This window comes from Megalopta genalis, chromosome 14, assembly GCF_051020955.1.
Source record: "Megalopta genalis isolate 19385.01 chromosome 14, iyMegGena1_principal, whole genome shotgun sequence".
NCBI classification, from domain to species: domain Eukaryota; kingdom Metazoa; phylum Arthropoda; class Insecta; order Hymenoptera; family Halictidae; genus Megalopta; species Megalopta genalis.
The window spans coordinates 5295542-5315923 of NC_135026.1; the positions used below are offsets into that span (position 1 = coordinate 5295542).

The 20382-nt window shown below is 44.5% G+C and overlaps 1 protein-coding gene across 1 annotated transcript in view; it reads right to left on the bottom strand.

Moving 5' to 3' along the window:
* Window positions 1–20382, bottom strand: part of LOC117225703 (uncharacterized) — a 378875-nt gene that overhangs the window by 20126 nt on the left and 338367 nt on the right. The window contains exons 2-5 of the mRNA XM_033479417.2: window positions 13874–17448; window positions 8863–8988; window positions 6946–7056; window positions 4613–4799 (exon numbers count right to left, since the gene is read on the bottom strand). Coding sequence (XP_033335308.2) covers window positions 4613–4799; window positions 6946–7056; window positions 8863–8988; window positions 13874–17448 — 3999 coding nt within the window. The remainder of the gene's footprint in view (window positions 1–4612; window positions 4800–6945; window positions 7057–8862; window positions 8989–13873; window positions 17449–20382) is intronic.

Consider the following 20382-nt stretch of genomic DNA (forward strand, 5'->3'; position numbering starts at 1 on the left):
ACACTCTTTGGTACTCCTAATTCAAGTCTACTAATTCTCTAAAAATTTCACTTCCCCCTCTTAGGTGACAAACGGTATTTTCCCACTGAAATGACCAAATAAATGAATGCCTGAATAAAAAGCGGGACACGCCCCTCGCAACGGAAAGCCCCAACAGTAAGGGCAGTATCGTTTATCATATTGTCGCGTGCCGACGAGCTCTTCCGTTCCTGAAACCTGTTGCCGTTGTTTCGAAACTTCAACAACGTGTCATTCGATGGAATTTCTGTACTGCCGCGTAAAATGGATAATCGCGGAGGTAGAAACCACCTGTCAATCTGCAGATTTAATGCTCTGTTATGGGGAACAGGAATATAATTACATAATTGTCTCCGTTAGACGTACTTGGCAATCGTTTATCGTCGCTGCAATTCCAAGATAAAGTTGTAAAACGTTCTTCCGGAACGTTAGTCATGCTATGTGCAAAAGAAACAATGGAATAAACAATGGATCATTTGAAAACTTAAGAATTTTTGTTACTCGATGGTGTGTAAATACATTATTAATTATAATATTTTGTATTGAATTTATATATTGAAATTTATTGCTAGTTTTAATTTATTGGCTGGATTTATTGGTATTATTTATTGACGATATTTAATGGCAATATTTGTTAGCAATATTTATTAGTAATATTTACTGGCAATATTTATTCCCAATATTTGATGGCAATATTTATTAGCAATATTTAGTAATAATATTTATTCCCAATATTTGTTGGCAATATTTATCAACAATATTTACTGGCAATATTTATTCCCAACATTTGATGGCAATATTTATTAGCAATATTTAGTAATAATATTTATTCCCAATATATTTGTTGGCAATATTTATTACCAATATTTAGTAATAATATTTATTCCCAATATTTGTTGGCAATATTTATGAGCAATATTTACTGATAATATTTATTCCCAATATTTGTTGGCAATATTTACTGGCAATATTTATTCCCAATATTTGTTGGCAATATTTACTGGCAATATTTATTCGCAATATTTATTCGCAATATTTATTGACAATATTTGTAGGTAATATTTATTGGTAATATTTGTTGGCAATATTTATTAGCAATATTTACTGGCAATATTTGCTGGCAATATTTATTCGCAATATTTATTGGAAATTTTTACTGGCTATATTTAGTCTCGCTATCTATGGCCGATATTTATCGGCAATGAAAATTGTCATTCGCAGGCTCTCGCAATAATTGCCGACGCTCCATTCGTGGCGAATAATCTCGCAGAGGACAATGTATTTACACGTGGCTCATTAGTATGTCGGTTTCGGCGATTAGCATTCCCACCACTGATCGGTCAATTATCCAGCAGATGATTACGACGCGCAGCCGGCGATATCCTGCGCGGGAACAATCGATCGATCTCCTCGTTTTATCCGCGAAACAATACCACGAGGCGCGAGTAAAAACGATTACGATTGCGGACAGTCGGTGTTCGCACGATGAAAAACCCAACGATATACGGCAATTGGTGAGTCAAAGACGAAGAATGCTTCCCTCGCAATCCCCTAATGATTCCTTCAATATTCATCGTGAGGCGCGCGCCGCGTTCGGCGACGATACAATCTGCAAGTGCGCGTCGCGAAAACACAGAATCGTAAATAATTAAAGATGCATCAGCTTGTCAGGAGATGAGAGGCTCTCGAATTGAGAAGCAATTGCGTATGAAACCAGTTATCGTCGCGTTCGTTCGCTCCGCCGTTCGGATGTACGCGTACTCGATACGACATTTTATTTGCCACCCGCTATTTTCCTCGAATCGAAACATCGGACGCTCGCGAAATTCTTGTGAAACCGAGAACATGATCGATCAGGGTAAATTCAATTAACTAAACTTTACAATGCGTCAAAGTTTCTCGAGATCTGTGTGCTGCAAACTTTCCTTTTTGTGATGAACGATTTAAGCTTCAAACTTACTCAAATTTACTCAGACTTACTCAGGCTTGAGTCAAATTTACTCAGACTTACTCAGACTTGAGTCAAGTTTACACAGAATTGAGTCAAGTTTACTCAGACTTACTCAGACTTGAGTCAAATTTACTCAGACTTACTCAGACTTAAGTCAAACTTACTCAGAGATATTCAGACTTACTCAGATCTGCTTAGACTTGCTCAAACTACTTACTCAGACTCATTCATACTCGCTCAGACTTACTCCGAATTATTCAGACTTACTCACACAAACTCAGACTTACTCAAACTACTTACTCAAACTCACTCAAACTCGCTCAGACTTTCTCAGACTTACTCAGATTTACTCAATCTTATTCAGACTTACTCAGACTCGAACCAAATTTATTCAGACTTATTCAGACATGCTCGTACTTACTCAGCTACTCAGAATTGTTCAAACATGAGTCAAACTTATTCAGACATACTTAGGCTTACTCAGATTTGCGCAGACTTGCTCAGATTTATTCAGAATTGCTCAGACTTAGTCAAACTTAACGAAACTACTTACTGAGGCTCATTCAGACTTACTCAGACATACTCAGTCTTGAGTTAAATTTACTCAGACATATTTAAACTTACTCAGACATAGTCAGACTTATTCAGATTTGCTCGGGCTTACTCAAAGTACTTACTCAGACACATTCATACTCGCTCAGACTTACTTGGACTTACTTAGACATACCCGGACTTACTCAAACTACTTACTCAGACTCACTCCGACTCGCTCAGACTTCCTTAGACTTAGTCAGATTTATCCAGACTTGCTCAAAGTTATTCAGACTAGCTCAGAGTTATTCAGACTTGCTCAGACTTGACCCAAATTTACTCAGACTTATTCAGACATACTCATACCTGCCCAGAGTTACTCAGACTTACTCAGACTTGAGTAAAACTTATTCAGACATTCTCATACTTGTGTAAAACTTATTCAGACATACTCAAACTTGAGTAAAACTTATTCAGACATACTCAAACTTGAGTAAAACTTATTCAAACATACTCAGACTGACTCAGATTTACTCTTACTGTTCAGACTTAATCAAACTACTTACTGAGGCTCAGTCAAGCTTACTCAGACATACTCAGACTTGAGTCAAACTTACTCAGACATACTCATACATACTCAGACTTGCTCAGACTTGCTCAGACTATATCCGAGTAATTATTCCCAATGCATGATATATTACTTTAATTGACAACATCCTTTACCACCACAAATAAACAACTACTTTCAATTCAAAAAATTTCGAAATTTATCTCCGACAAACAAGATCCGGAACCGTAAAATTGGCGACGACGATTGGCCAGCAGAGCCCGAACGTAACTGCGCCGCGCAGACATCGTCGACTAGCCATCGAGGCATCTCGAGACCGTACTAATTGCCTCACCGATCTTGCGCGATGAACCAACCCCGTTCGCCGAGCTAAAACATCGCTTAATGCGCTACTAGTTTTTCGAAAGTTTGATCGCTTAGTACCGGCAAGGTCGGGCTTAAGTGACTCGCGCGGCGTGCGTACACGATCACGAATAAAGGTGTCAGCCGCGGCTGCAAAAAGGGGGAGTGGATCCTCGTGTAGCGGTAGCAAATTACCATACCGGTGGCACGTGCATTTTTAACAAAGGACCGTAATAACCGGACTCTCGCGGCCACCGTCGTCCGGCATTATTCTCTTCATATAAGCAATACGCTCCTCGGCCGTTAAAGACGGCCGGCCGACTAATGGAAAGCCGGCCTGTTTCCCCTTGTACAGATTAACGCCGCCGCGTAATTACGACGGTTCTTCAATTAAAACGTACATGAAATGCAAATAATAGTCTGTCCATTTATGATCGCCGCCCGCTCACCGCCGATGAATAGGCGAATAGCGACCGCGCGACGATCGTCGGAGCAATATACGCTTGCCACGATTTAATGTCTAATTGTGTTGTTCGACTTGATTAAGACCTCAGCTTCGTGCGTCGCATGCTCGCGGTATCGAATTCTATTCGATGGACGAGTTTACTCGGTCTGATTGCTGACGATGTTTATAATAATATACTTAATATATTAATATTATTGTTCTGTTATATTTATTATATCAATATTCACATTATTATATTATATTATATTTGTGATATCAATATTCATATTATCATTATATTATATTTATTATATCAATATTCAAATGATGATTCTATTCTATTTATGATATCAATATTCATATCATCATTATATTATATTTATTATATCAATACTCATATTATCATAATATTATATCTGTTATATCAATATTCACATTATTATTATTTAATATTTATGATATCAATATTAATATTACTATTTTATTATATTTGTGATATCAATATTCATGTTACTATTTTATTGTATTAATTATATTACATTTATTATATATATATATGATATCATCAATTCATATTATTATTGTATCATATTTATTATATCAATATTCATATTACTATTTTATTGTATTTATTATGTTACATTTATTATATCGGTATTCATATAATTATCATATTATATTTACTATATTACTATTAATTCACCTATTATATTATATTTAATTGTATCAACATTATTAGTAGTAATTTCGTACTCACCTTGTTCGGTGCAACAGCCCAAGAGCGTAACGACGTTCGGATGGCTGCCAAGCTGTTGCATGATCTCGAGCTCCCGAACCAGGTCCTCCTCCTCCCTGTCGGAAGCACCTTCCTTCACCGTTTTGACGGCGACTAAACGGGTCGTTCCTTGATGACCGGTCAAGTCGTCAGCCTCGGCCTTCCAGACCTGCATGATGGACAAATCAGCCGTAAACAACGCCGAGCTTAATTGCGTTTTAATTGCACATTCCGGAGGTTCGTGCGGTAACAATTTCGACCAGCTGTTCGAACAGTTCCGATCATTTCGGAACGGTCAGCGGTCTCGAATGCGTCGTTTTCTGAACAAAATACAATTTCCCAGATTTTAGAAAAGTTTCGTTCGCTACGAGATACTATACAGATTCCAATGTTTCAAAATCCAAGGAAATCACGTCTCTCGCGTTACTGTGCAATGAGAGACACTGATTTCAAGAGCAAAGTACGTGGATGACGCAAATCATTTTCATAACTCATTAAGAGACAGCGAAGTGTAGGTCTGTATTACACTTTCGTGCTTGTTGGTGAGTGCGTTTCAATTATTTAATCAATGATATTTAATAAATATTATATAATATTATATATATTAAAAATAATAATTAATATTATATAATATATATATAATAATAATAATAAATATTATATAATATTTATATACAATATATAATTACATATGAATAATATAATAATTAATATAATATTTATATATAATATTATTTAATACTATATTAAATATTATATGATATTATATATTATATTAATTATAATTATATGTAATATGCGTATATACATATAATATTTAATAAATGTCTTCAATAAATTTGAATTTTTTTTTAGATGATTTGAAGTTTACAATAATTGAAGCATTGCGAAGATTTACAAAAATATGTTAAAAAATGTTGACTCGCTTCTCTCACACGAAACTTGAAATCGTTGTACGGGGACTATAATCTGAGAGCTGTTGCGCAATCAGCAATTGAACAATAGGTAAAGCAATGAACAACGATCGATTGCGCAATCGGCAGGATTCCCTTTCGTCAGAAACGCGCGTCAGATACGTTCCGCGAACGCCTCTCGATTTTTCGAAGGAGACTTCGGGCACACTTGAATATTCCCGGATCGGGACGAAAAGTTTCCACGATTCGTTGCGCAACCGCTCGTGCAACCCAATACTAATGTCTATAATTTCACACGTGACGATCGTCCGAGACGAATGCTAAATCGCTAGGAACATAGACAGCCTAGGTGGAACGGAATTCAATCGTCGGAACTCGATGTGCAATATTATTTTAGCAACCGATAATTATTAATAAAAGCCAATTACAAAATTTTTCGTCCGATTTGCATGAAATTCAAGTATGTAGTAGAGCTCGACGCTTCGAGCAAGTTTCTCCTTTGCGGAAATTTTCTATCTGCTTTGGTTTCCGAGATATTTCAGAAAAACTGCGGACCTAACGCGGACCTAACCTGGACCTAACATTGACCTAACCTGGATCACCTGACTTATTGTTCTATTTTAAGCTGGGATCTCTATGCAAGATCAATAATTCTACAGCTCGATCGCAACGAACAGGAGTTAAAGAAAAATTAATTTCCATTCGTAGTTTGTTTGATAAGTTAAAAATAATTTAACAACAATGTTAAATTTATTCTCTCCAATTATTGTTTTGCATTTTGCTTACTCAATTTTCGCTACAATTGCAAAAAGCTGTGCTGAATTTATAATGTCTATCTATGTTTATGGGTCTTTTAGCATGGATTAGGTTTGAGTTAGGTCTCGGTTAGGTCTCGGTTAGGTCTCGGTTAGGTCTCGGTTAGGTCTCGGTTAGGTCTGCCTTAGGTCCACAGTTTTTCTCGAATATCTCGGAAACTAAACGCGGCCGACATTTTCTGCAAAGGAAAAAGTTGTTCGAAATAAAAAGCTTTACAACATATTCAATTTTTATCAAAATCGAAGAGGTATAACTTTTCTCAAAAATTCTATTAACTAATTTAGCCGCTAAATTACAAACGATGCGAACGATTCACGAGTTTCTCCGAGCTAATATTCTGATTCGTTGCACCGTGGGATGGAATGGAGACGCTTAATGATAATCAAGAGGCGCCGCAACGCGATCGCCGTGTTCCCAAGAATCCCAAGGCCGCCGCGTTGGCATAAAATTCGCGGTTTCGCGAGCGCTGAATGTTTCGCGCTAACGTCCAACGATTTATTATCACGCGGCCGCGGCCGCGGCAGCCTCGGGGCCCGGACTCACGGCGTTTCTGTTCCGCCCGATGCAGAAAATAATGCCTCTTACCTGGCCGAAGTTTCCTTGCCCGAGGACCGTCTGTAACCTTAGCTTATCTCTAGGAAACTCCCATCTGGATTCCTGCGACGACGGGGGCGGAGGTTTCTCCGCTTCGTGACACTGCGTTAAAAAAGAATAAACGTTATTCAGACACAATTATTATCTTCTTTAATTGTTGTTCTTACTGTTATTATTGTTATTAATTTTATTGTAAGTTTTTTATTGTCGAATACCCTGTCCAAGTATATTTTATTCTAATAAAGCATACTTTTTTCTAACATAGTATACTTTTTTGTCATAAAGTATATTTTTATCTAACAAAATATATATTGTTCTAGCAAAAGAATATTTTGTTCTAGAAAAGTATATTTTATTCTATCAAAGTATACTTTGTTCTCACAAAGTATAAAGTTTTAGAACAAAAAGTATATTTTGTTCTAACAAAGTATATTTCATTCTAGCAAAGTATATTATGTTCTAACAAAGTATATTTTGTTCCAGCAAAGTGTATTTTGTTAGATCAAAGCATATTTTATTAGAACAAACTATATGTTGTTCTAAAGAAATATATTTTTTTAGAACAAAGTATATTTTGTTCTAGCAAAGTATATTTTGTTCTAACAAAGTATATTTGGTTCTAGCAAAGTTTTGTTACATCAAAGTATATTTTATTAGAACAAACTATATTTTGTTCTAAAGTAGTATATCTTTTTAGAACAAAGTATATTTTGTTCTGGCAAAGTGTATTTTGTTCTAACAAAGTATATTTTGTTAGAGCAAAGTATATTTCATTAGAACAAACTATATGTTGTTCTAACGAAGTGTATTTTGTTCTAGCAAAGTATATTTTGTTCTAACAAAGTATATTTTGTTCTAGCAAAGTATATTTTGTTCTAACAAACTATATTTTGTTCTAACGAAGTATATTTTGTTCCAACAAAGTATATTTTGTTCTAACAAAGTATATTTTGTTCGAGCAAAGTACTTTTTGTTCCAACAAAGTATATTTTGTTCGAGCAAAGTACTTTTTGTTCCAACAAAGTATACTTCGTTTCAGCAAAGTATACTTTGACCTAACGAATACCGTACAACAAATCACACGATTTTCTTTGCGTTCAGTTCTCAGGATCTCTCATACCCGATTGTCCTTCTAATTGAAAGGTAGCTGAATGTCGCGCGGCGTGCACCATTCAGCACGGAAAGAATCGTGGCTGCGAATTCACGAAATAAATGTTTACAAGTTCACCGTGCAACGCCGCCGTTGCTCGCAACCCGACCGAAACCGATCAGGCCTCTCGCGTGAGGTATTGCTTTGGTGCTTTATGTAATTGCTTGGCTGGAGATGTAATCGCGGCTCGATGGGTCTCGAGATAAGAGCGTAATTAGTGGCCGATGTTAGGCTTCAAGTATAACTGATTTGTACGCTGTTAACTATGCAACTATTCGCCACGAACATCGGTATGCTGACTGTAATCTAGGTCGGAGGTACCGGCAGAAGGATACTCATAATCGTAGCGGCCGATTTTTAACGATTGCTATCAAAACTTATGAGATTATTCTGAGAACAATCCGTCGGAATTAGCGATTAATAATTAATTTACAAGAAGCCTGTCAATACATTTTTCAATGCGGGTAAAACGAGCTCGATTATTTTCTTTTAAGTAAGAATTTCAGAAGAAATTTTTACGTGATAACTAATCCAAATAAGTTCTTGAATTACGAACGAAAATTGCTGTCGCTTTAGGGCTAGTTTTTAAGAAACACCCTTCTGTTGCTCGTCACTCAATTATTTATTTATTTATATATAAGTTATTTATTAGTTATAAAATCACAAAAAGAAAAAAAAACACAAGGGTTTAGTATGACTTATAAAAATATCCCGGGAACGGAATATTCCCACGAATAAATTCCTGAACTGATGCTTACCAAGTGTTGTATCCTCGGCAGCTTCGTGATCGCTTTTTCTATCGATGTTTTGAAGTCACCGTTTTCAAGGTTCAGCGCGTCCTTCCGGCAACTGATCTCCGACGACGTGTCCGACTCCTCGAGCACCTGCGCGATCAAATCGTCATCATTAAACGGTGCGATGACATTCGCCAAAAGACGAGAGGTATATACGTCATACTAGGTTTAAATTAAATAATTGAATAATGGAACAATCGAATAATTGAATAATTGAACAATCGAAAAATTGAATAATCGAAAAATTAAAATACTAAAACCTTTAAAAAATTATAATTATTATCAATTATTATAAAGTTTTGATCGTTGCCGACGATTTCTGCTTGTTTCTCTTTCCTGAAGAATTCGTTGCACACGAAATCTCCGAATGCCAACCGTACACTCGAAGGTGCGGACGTCACACATCCTTCCAAATCAACTTTGCGAACCGAAACAAATTGCCGATATTCGGTTCGCCTTCGTCCGAAGACGAAATATGTTTCGACACGCGCACGCGAATTCCACAGATAACGCTGACTCGGTGGTCTTGGAATTATGCAAAACGCTCGGCAAACATCCCGCGACTGATAAAGAAAGAAAAAAAGGAGCGAACGGAGCGACGCGACGTTGACGCAAATCTGCGAGAAATATGCGACTGTTTGCATTGTCGCTTGACACGCGCGGTCTGTCGAACACGTCGCGCTTCTGTTTCCAGACCGCGGCGATTCGACGTTGAAATTCAGACTGTCGCTTCGAATTCCACGATTTTGCATTTACCATCACGGAATCGTCTGAAATATTTTATAAACGACTAACACGACTAAACGATTTGATATTTTAAATCGTCTAAAAAAATATTTCACATTTCGAGGCTCCGAAAAGCTGTCGTTCAACATTTCAAAAAAAAGAAAAATTCGTCCGACGTCGCAAGCTTGAAAAATCGATTTTTGTCCACGGAATTCGGCTGCCGCGTACCACGTGCCAAAAAATGACAAAAGCGCGTTCGAACGGCCGAAACCCGAGGCGAGTTCGCCGAAAGCATAATTCAATTGAACGTCTCCGCTATCGGAGCGAAAGGGGGGACGAGAAAAGCCGTGTATTTCGGGTCTCCGGGGAACGTGTTCGCGGCCGTCCATTTATCCGGGCCCTTGCGCCATTCTGGTTTTTACGTCCACGTGACCCTTTGTACCGGCGTGCAAGCGAGTTTGACTCGAGATTTACGACCCCGATTTTTACGGCCCGTTGCGCTAAAAATACTCGACTTGTCCCAAATACTTTACAAATCAATACAGCCACGACGCAGGAGGAGCCCCGCGGCCTGCATAGGAGGACGCTGACGCGTGTCAGCCGCCACGGAATAATATCTTAACTCCGTCGCGCGCGCGACCGAAGGACGAACGATGATTTCGTTTGACAGCACGGCGAATGGGATTTTTCCGTCGCGGCGCGGTTCGATTTCAATATTTCCCTTGAAAAGTAACGGTCGTTGTGTTCGCCGGCGTCGGCGAGTCACGCGATTAAACGCTTAACGAGAACAATACTGCGAACAGAGATCCTCGCGTTACGCAATCCCGTATTTATTTTCTCATTATGGCCAGCCATTATACCGTCGAATGGATCTAACGATGGGATGTCACGCCGCGTTCCCGCTCAAAGGACGGCGACGGGTTATGGCACGGCACACGGTGGACCCTGGCGATCATAATTGTTGACTCAACGATCCCTGATAGCGTGTCATTGACGCGGCTAATGCTCGTTGCCGGCTGAAAGCTTGCCGAGCCCGAGACAAAGTCGGAGAGCCGGTACAACGAGCGAGAGCGAGACAGACGCGGTATTTAAAGGGACTGCGACGTCGGCGAAAACGATGATTCAAGAAATACGATCTTATTTGCTACGATCGTTGCTTCAGCTCTTTGATAGCAGCGCCAGTGGATAGCTGAGATTTTTCCGGTTAAAATGAGTACAAACACGACCTATCTAGATCTATTCTTCTAGGCGCAATGCAAACGGAGAGTAGTTTTGATATTTCCAAAATCACTATAGTTTTGAATCAATTTATGAAACTAGTACAACATTGCACCGATATATGTGCATGTGTCGATACTAAAATAAAGCGTCGATGACGTTTTTTCATATTATTCCATTGGATTAGAACAGATATATTGATCGAGTTATTTTTTTGTTCACCCGGTACATAACTCAACGGTAAACCTGGTCTGATTTCCGTCGTGTTTGGACTCGTATTAATCAGAAAAATCTCAGGAACCTACTGACACCATAGTTGAAAAGATAGGACAAAAATTGCTAAATTTGAACGTGTCATTGTCGCATGATTATTTTTTACGCTCATCTGTTTTGCTTCTCCGGTCTTGTATACCGAGACAAAGAATTTGTCTGAGCTCAAGGGAAGAGTGAAGATGGACCTTGACGAAATTTTGAAATCCAAGTGAGCATTACTATAATGATCATTCGACGTTCATTCGTCGCGAGATCAAGGTCAAGCTCTGAAAAACTGACGAATCGCGTCACGATGCTCGACTTTGTTTATCAACGCCGTCCATTAACGTTTCCTCGTTGACACAAAGCCACTCATGGTTGCATAAAAGCGAATTATTTTTAAACATTCGATGCAAATGATTGCTTGCATTCTTTTTTTTTCTTCAAGTCTCGAATGCTTCGACGATACTACCGAGAAATCCGAGGTGAAAAAAAATATCTGCATGAAAAGAACTTTATCATTCACAATTTAAATAATTCGAGTCGACATTAATTCTTCGACAAAAATTCTTATGTATTCTTCTACCTATTCCACAGAATTCTTCTCTCAGAAATAATAATTTATCTTCTCTTTGTTGTCCAACATGGTTATGTCAAGGTTGTGTCATAAGTAGACTGCTGATTTTACGAGAGGAATTAATCAGACACAACATTGTGCAGACAGAAGAATTTTAGGGTATTGTTCGATTATTTTTAAACCTTTGCCATTATTAACACTAGAACTACGACATTAGTCGAAATAAATTTGATTACTTAAAAATTTGACTTTTTTCTAAATTATATTTTTTATAATAAACTTGATCAATTTTTGTTTCGCGTGAAAATCCACAGAATAATTTTGGACAATTTTTATTTTCCAGTCTAGTCGCAAGAAAAATATTAACGGTCTCTCATTACTTGAAAACCAAAATCGTTGCTCGAAAGCTTAACAACATTCATTGAAACGCAATGCATCAGCGTGGCTTTGAAAGAACGTGTCGTTCGGCACGTTTCGACTGATTTCAGCGATTCCGTCGGAGGAACAGTCGAATGGTCCCAGCACGCGATACTCCGAAGCTAATCATCGGACCGGTGAACCTGACTTGCGCGCGGCTCCATTCCTTAACCGCGAGATTACACGAAGGAAGGCCCTCTCGGTTAATGGCCGGATGATAAATGCTCCCGGCCGATGATAATCCGCGGGGCTGCGTAACGGTACCTAAGTGGCACCACCATACGATTTGCGTTTCGATTTAGCGATCATCGGCCAGATACGGTTCAGGCCGGCCGCGGCCGTAAATCATCCGATTCTTTTTCTTTTTCTTCGCTGGCAGGGAACGTTGTTCCCCGGTGACCGAAAGGTAACCGAGACGCGGGAATCACGGCCGGTAAAAAATAAAACGAAAGGTTCGAACGGTTCAAGGATATCATTTCGACCATTCGTTCTTCCTTCTGCTCGTTCGGCTCGTTTCTGGTTCACTCGGGCGATCCGATTAATGCGCTGCTAGATTGAATTTCGACGAACCCGGGCCACGTGTCCGAGCAAACCCCGACATATCTCAGCCGTGACGGCTTCTCCGACACGTTCGAGCGTGCCGATTATTCTTCGAGGTTCGCCAGCGTGTGCGATTTTTTCTTCGCGATTAATTGCCACCGCATTGCGTGTAATAATTATATGAATTGATTAGTAAAAATTGAAAAATTCTCGCAAGAAAAATTAATTAACAAATGCTACTCGATAGAACGGTACGATTTCTTTTTTTTTTGTTAAATTTCGTTCGAACAACTTTTGCAACAGCGTAACGTTTTTTTCTTTTTTTAATTTAACCAGATGACTGCGAATTTTATTCATTCATGAGAAAAATAAATTGGTGAAATTTAAAGCGGCAGAAGAATTTAGATGACCGAAGAATACCGATGTACTGTTTTTTAAATTAATGTGATTAAAAGAGGAACGTGAAACGTATTTATCTCGCGTGTCTTGAAATTAAAGCAGAAATTTTGATTTTCCGTGAAGAACCACAGTATAATTATGAACGACTTCGGCGGGTAGAAAACAGCACATTAGATTAGAATAGACCAGCAGGTTCCTCGAAGCTTTTCAAGCAACTTTTCCCTTTGCGCAAATCTTCTCCGTGGCTCCGTTGACGAGTTATCAAACGAAACGCACCGGCCAATAGCACAGCGCGTGCGGCCGACGCTCCGCCCTGCGACACCGCCCGCGACGCCGCAGTGGCCGCGAGAGCGGGACGCCGCCTCGCAGGCGGAGCGCCGACTGCGCTCGCTCTCTCATTGGTCACCGTTTATTGGCGGATAATTCGCGAACGAAGCGTCCGCGAACATTCTCGCAAAGGAAAAAGTTTCTCGAAATCACCTCAGCAATCTCCCTCTCTCAGCCGATGCCAAAAGAAAAATCGTGCGTTCCGGAAGTTCTCGGACACCCAGTACAGTGGCCTCCGCGGAAGTAAAACTGCACCGTGACGCCACGAGCGCGTCGGACCGCGGCACCCGCGTTACAGAGCGATGCGCGGCGAAAAGTAAGGAGGTCACTGACACCAGCCTGGATTCTACACCTCCGCGAACTTTCACGCTTGGAGCCTGGCCACCGAGCCAGCCGCGGAAGATCACCGTAGAGAGACCACTTTCATTCGGCGACCTATATATCGCTGGGTGACGCTACCGCGCCGCGCGCTTTCTACGAAACGGGGCCCGGGGCCCGGTCTGTTCGGCGTGCACTCACCTTACGATTCCTAAGTATCAGTCTTCTGAGAATTAGCCCGACGCCGACGGCGATCGGGAATACGACGAGGGTCGCCAGTATGTAGCTGACCACGGCGACGGTCTCCTGGGACGCGATGGCGTCGCCGTCGTGCCGCTTCGATATCACTTCACTGATATTCACCGACTCCCTAGGACTGACCGAGATCAGCCCGGCCTCGAAGAACGTCCTGTTCAGTTCGTCCGAGTACACGGAGACGTTGTATTCCGGCAGGATCGCGTGGTGATAGACGGGCCTGTGCCTGGTCCGGTTCGATCCTCTGCCGGGGCCCGTCGGCGGAACGTGGCCGCCGGAGGACTCGCGGTTGTCCTCGTGTCTGTCCTTCCTCGTGGTCTCCGTAACGGGCCCACGGGTGGGCCCAGCGGTGGTTTCGTTCGTCACAGTTTTCGCTGTCGTCTCGTTGGCTTCGTCGGTCGTCACGGGGACCCGCGGCTTCTGGGTCGGCAGCTCGGCCCGTCGGTCGGGCCCGAACGTGTGCATGGGCCCACTACCGTTCAAAATATCCGAGTCATTGTACAGCTGCATGATCGGTAGCACGTCGTCCTTGTCCCTCGACTTGTCGGACAGGTTGCGGCCCCTGACTTCCGGTGACCGCTCGCCGGCCAGCCGTTTCCGGGAGTCCGGGCCCACGGTGCTCTCCTCGAACGGCGTCGTCGAGACCTCGATCTGCACGGTGGTCGCCGGTGTGGTCGCCTCACTGACGTTCTTCGACCGGTACATCTTCTGGATCTCCGACGGGTCCATGTTCGCCACCTCGAACGAGCCGGGCCCGTGAGCCCCGCCGTCCGTCAATTGGTTCGCGTCGCGGCCGGCGACCGAGCCGGTCGCCGGCAAGGTGAAAGTCTCGTTCTCGGCCGTTTCCGCGATTATTCTCGGTGTAACTGGAAAAACTGGGACCGGTGACCCGGCGGCGGTCCCTTTCGGCGGCTCGGCCGTCTCGCCGGCCGCCGCGGCGGTCACTGTCACGGTCGGCGAGCCGCTTCCGCTCCCCGGAGCACTGGCCCCGCTCGCCGGCACGCTTTCCTTTTCACTCGGCGACAAGTTTAATCGGGCCCTGGCATCCGGCTCGGCGGGCCCGGTGAAATTGTCGGCGTCGACGACCGGCTGCTGAGTGGTGGTCGGCTCGGTCGCCTCGACGCTCGGCTGGGTCCTTTGCTCCATCGCGATGCTGTCCGCCGGTGTCCTGTTGCCGATTGTGCTACTCACAGCGGCCTCATCCCCTGGGTCCTTCGGTGAGGTGCTCACGGATCCATTCACAGGGCCCCTCCACGTACGGGGGTCCTCCGGGCCCTTGGCAGCCTTCAGCCTCCTGCCGGAAGCGGCGGGCTGCCCATTCGCCAGCCTCCGCCTCTTAGCCGAGCCGACTTCCTCCTCCTGACCGCCTCCGATGCGCTGGTTCAGCACCGCGCTCGCCGACTTCCGCAGGAACCTCCTGTCCCCAAAGCCCTCTAGGTCTGCGCTCCTGGTCCTAGTGTGATTCCATCGGACGGCGCCCCTGCCGGCCGCTTCCGTTGGTCTACTCGGCCTCAGGCCGCTCTTGTTTACGGTCAGCTGGTGCTGGTGGTGCTGCGCCGGTGCTCCGTCCGCCGCGACTGCGCCTGCTTTCCTTTGCCGTTCCCCCACCAGTGATACGCCAGCCGTGACTCGACCGGCTGCGACTGCTTCGACGGTTCTGCCGGCACTGAGTTCCGCCGGCGCTCGGCCCGCCTCTATACCACTACCGGCACGAGGAAGCACCGGAGGAGACGGCGGCGGCGGCGGCGGCAGCGGCGGCTGCGGCGGCTGCGCCGGTGGCTGACGGCGCAGCGCCGATCCGGTCGTTATCTCGGCCGCGCCGCCGGCACCTCCGTGCTCCTCTCTGCTTAGCCCAGGTCCGGTGTAGTTGCGCAACAGCCGCGTCACGTTCGTTATCGTGTAAGCGTACACGTGCTGCTGCTGTTGTTCCTGATGTCGACGCTGCTCCCGATCCCCCGCGCCGCCCTGCTCCTTCCCTGTCCGCTGCTTCGGCTCCCGGTGCCGGGGCCTCGTCGCCGTCGTCGTTCCCTCGGCCGCTGCGTCGCTCTGCAGCTCGGCAGCGCCGCTCGCGGCGGCACCGTCGCCGTGAGGCCCACCGCGCACTCGTTTTGCCGCGGATTCGACCGGTTTAACGGTATATCGATCCCCCGGGCCCACGTCGGTCACGATTATCCGCAGCGTGGACGTCCCGGGGGACGTCCACTCGACTCGGAACGGCTCCGTCGTCGGCGGCCGGCCCGCCTTGTCCCGCGACGTCGACGTCTCGATGTTGTTGCTCTCGCGTGACCGCGGCTGCTCCGGGCCCCCCTCCCCCCGCTCGTACACGTCGAACCGCCTTATCTGCTCCGTGTGGTCTCCGTACATCTCCGGGGCCTCCTCGGACCGGGTCCCGTCCGTCGACGAGTTCTCCGCCGCGGCGTCCACGCCGTTCGCCGACGGGCCCGCCGGGGCCCGAAAACCGATTTCACTTTCCCCGGCCGGCTTGTCCGCGTCCGCGGAAACTGGCTGCCGGCCCGGTATCTGGGTCGCGGCGCTCCCCGGCCCGCCGGCCGCATTCCGCGTTTCAGCGGCCACGTGGGCAGCGGCACTTCCTCTCTCGCGACGCAGCTGGGCCTGGGCGGCGTGAGCGGACGGGTCCCCGGCCTGACCCGTCCCGTTCCCCACGACCGCGACGTCCGCCGTCGCGATCACGTTCGACGCGATCGTCGGATCCGTCGGCCTGCCCTTTCGGTAGAACGGCCCGCCATCCGGGCCCCTATACGGGCCCTTCAGCTTCGCGACCTTGGGACTCTGCGCCGACTGTCGCTCCACCGCGACATTCATCTCGTCGTTCGTTTCCTCCAGCTGCGGCAACGGCGTCGTCAGGCCCAGCCGCTTCATCGAGTACCTGCGTCTAGAACTCGTCGCCGTCGTTAGGCCCAACGTGTCGTTCGCCGTGCCGTTTCGCGGCTCCGGCTGGATCTTCTGGCCGAAGTACAGGAACTGAGACATGTCCTCCACCGGGATGTTGCTCTCCACCGGCCGGAAGTAGTTGTACAGAGACTCCGGCATCGACACGATGTTCTTCTTCCGCGATTCCGGCTCCTTCGCCGCTGGGCCCGACGGGGGCCCGATCGTTGTGGTCGCATTTTTTTGTATCGTCGTGGTGCTGGTACTTGCGGCGACGGACTCCGTCGTCGTTTGCCGCTCGGCATCCTTCGTGACGAGCTCAACGGTGGGCCCTGTCGTCGGGCCCTCATTCTCCGACAACGGCGGCTCCTCTTTCTCGCCGCCGGACATCGTCACGTACATCCCGTGCCGCGTCTCCTGCGCCTCCAGCAGGTCCGACGAGTCCTTCAGTCCCGGCTCCACCGGCCTCGGGGTCCGATTCGGGGCCCGGACTTCCAGCGGCCGCTGCCCGAACATCTGCCGCCTTCGCGCGGCCAGGATACTGTGCAGCGTCTGCTCCCGCTTCGCTTTCGACGACGCCGGCTCCGTCTGCAGCGACACGCGACCCTGCCGACCCTCGGCCGCCGGGGATTCTGGAAAAATAGGTCACGGAATGGGTCAGTTCGACGATCTGGAAATCAGCGTGTCGCATTTCATTCGCGACGAGATAAAAATAACTCGCTTGTTTTTGGCGATAGAAAAAAACGTGTCGGGTAAATGTTGTTCAATTTCGAGGGGCTTGTTAGGCGATATTAATAACTTTTTTTATAGATGGAGGCGTAGTGGACATATGAAGGTCAAACTTATTTTTTCAAATAGGATGACCTAATTTTTTATTGACACTCCGGTAGTGTCTTTCAAGACGAATACAATGGCAAAACAAATTCATTGTAGTTCACACGTTGTGACCTTGAATAGCCTTCCTTTATAAACCATTGTATTCGTCTTGAAAGACTCTACCGGAGTGTGAAAAAAAAATTAGGTCATCCTGTTTGAAAAAATATGTTTGACCTTCACACGTCCTCTGCGTCTACAGCTATAAGAAAACTACTGACACCGTACAATGCGCCCCGTGAAAACAAACAACTTTCGTTGGGCACTTTTTCTTCTACTATCAAAAACAAGCAAGTTATGCAAGTTTCTTGTTCCAAACGCCCCGCTCTATATACCGGGTGACGCATTTAAATCGATCAAATATTTTCGAATTCGTCTACGACGTTGAAAAACGTTTCGAACGAAATTTTAATGGTTTCAGGGGCACGTAATGCGATACTAGTGAGATTTCTCAAGGTCATTGCCCTGCACATTGTGGCAACGTTACTTCACGTCGCTTTTCACAGTCGCCACTTTTCATCTCCGCGCTGCGATCGTCTTTAAATATCGCTTCGAGGGTCCTCGCATTCGCCGATTACAATTTCGTTCGAGATTCGATAAAAATCGAACGCCCGGTCTTGGATTTGAAGACGGGTCACCCGGCCGGGATTTTCGGCGGAACCGGGGACCGTGCGACCGTCGGTGTCGCGTAGCGGCGGTGTACTGTTTCAGAGATCGTATCGCTGCGCGGTATCTTATTGTTCGCTGCTCGACGTGTATCCGCCGGGACGAGCCCGGCTCGCCGGTTAATTCAATTACACCGCGGTGCTAATCATTCGATATTCCGGCGTCGCCGACGTCTTTATTACGCGCGCCGGCCTTTATGCGCTCGTGTTTACGCAGGAATTATAGAGCGATAACGGTGCGCCGTCCGCGGTGTTCGCTGATCCCGATGCGAATAATTGCCGGCGGAACGCCGCCGCCCCGTGTAATCGCGACACGCAACGACCGCTTCGTTCCGGCACTGTTCGCGAAGGGAAAGTTCGGCTAATGTAAACGGAACAATGCGTCGGGAGACGCGGTGATCGCATCGGCGTATCGGACGATTCCTTCGCGTGTCGAACGACCGATCAAATCGAACGGCGACGCTTTTGGGACAAAAGCTTCGTCAGACACCGGCAGATTTATCGTTTCGCCGTATTCCACTGACATTTCGACTTCAATCGACCCTCGCGGCCCATTAATCGGTCGTTGCCGGCTGTTTCTCCTACGCTGTTCGCATTGTGGGCTCGTGGCTTCCGGCCTCGTTCATGCGGACGCGGCGCGCCGCGGTTATGCGAATCGGGAATATACAGGGTGTCCCGTAATTATGTTGAATTCCTGAGGTTATTTCAAGCAACTTTTTCCTTTACAAAAATTTTCTACGAGGCATCGTTCACGAGTTATTAACGAAACAACGCTGGCCAATGGGAAGCGAGCTCGCCTAGCATTAGGCGGCCGCGCCAATCGGCGGAGCCGCGCTTCGACCGCTCGTTGGCTCGGCCGCCTCGCGCGCCAGCCGAGCTCTCCTCTTATTGGTCAGCGTTTTTCGTTAATAACTCGTAAATGAAGCGGCCGATTGCATTTTCTCTGAGGAAAAAGTTGCTTCAGATTATACAAGGAATCCCTCATTTCCGACTATTAACATTATTATGGGATACCCTGTATTTTTACGGGGATCTCATCCGATATTGCCACGCTATTCACATTTTATTTTTTCGACGGTAATGGGGTAATTTTTGTAACAATGCACAGGGTGAATCAGAAATTAGTCACCATTGAAAATCAATTTATTTTTAGATTTGAACTATTGCAATTTTTTGTTGATTAAATACTAATTAACTTTGAGAGAAAATATTTTTTTATCGTATCATCGCAAGAGCCTGAGAAATCGTGGGACTAATTCGTGGCTCACTCTGTATATTCATAAAAAATATTATGAAACAATTAAATAGCAGTAAAATGTCCAAAAATCTGCTAAAAAATATTGCTAAAGCTTAAAAAAAAATATTGTTAAAAGTCTATAACAATAATCTCTGAATAAAAACAAAGAATATTTCCAAAAAAATATAATTTCTTAAACTATGAAACAATTAAATGGCAATAAAATATCCAAAAATCTATTAAAAAATATTACCAAACGTTGAAAAAAATCTTTCCAAAAAACCTCAACAATAATCTCTGAATAAAAACCGACAGAATATTCCCAAAAAAGTATCATAATTTCTTAAACTATGAAACAATTAAATGGCAATAAAATATCCAAAAATCTGCTAAAAAATTTTGCTAAATGTTGAAAAAGATATTGCTGAAAAACCATAACAGTAATCACTGAATAAAAATCTAAAGAATATCCCAAATAAATATCATAATTTCTCAAACCGTGAAACAATTAAACAACAATAAAATACCCAAAAATCTGTTAAAAAATATTGCCAAACATGAAGAAGAACATTGCCAAAAAATCGTAACAATAATCACCGAATAAAAACCGACAGAATATTCCCAAAAAAGTATCATAATTTCTTAAACTATGAAACAATTAAATGGCAATAAAATATCCAAAAATCTGCTAAAAAATTTTGCCAAACGCTGCAAAAAAAATATGGCCCAAAAACCGTAACAATAATCTCTGAATAAAAGCCTACAGAATATTCCCAAAGAAATATCTAGAC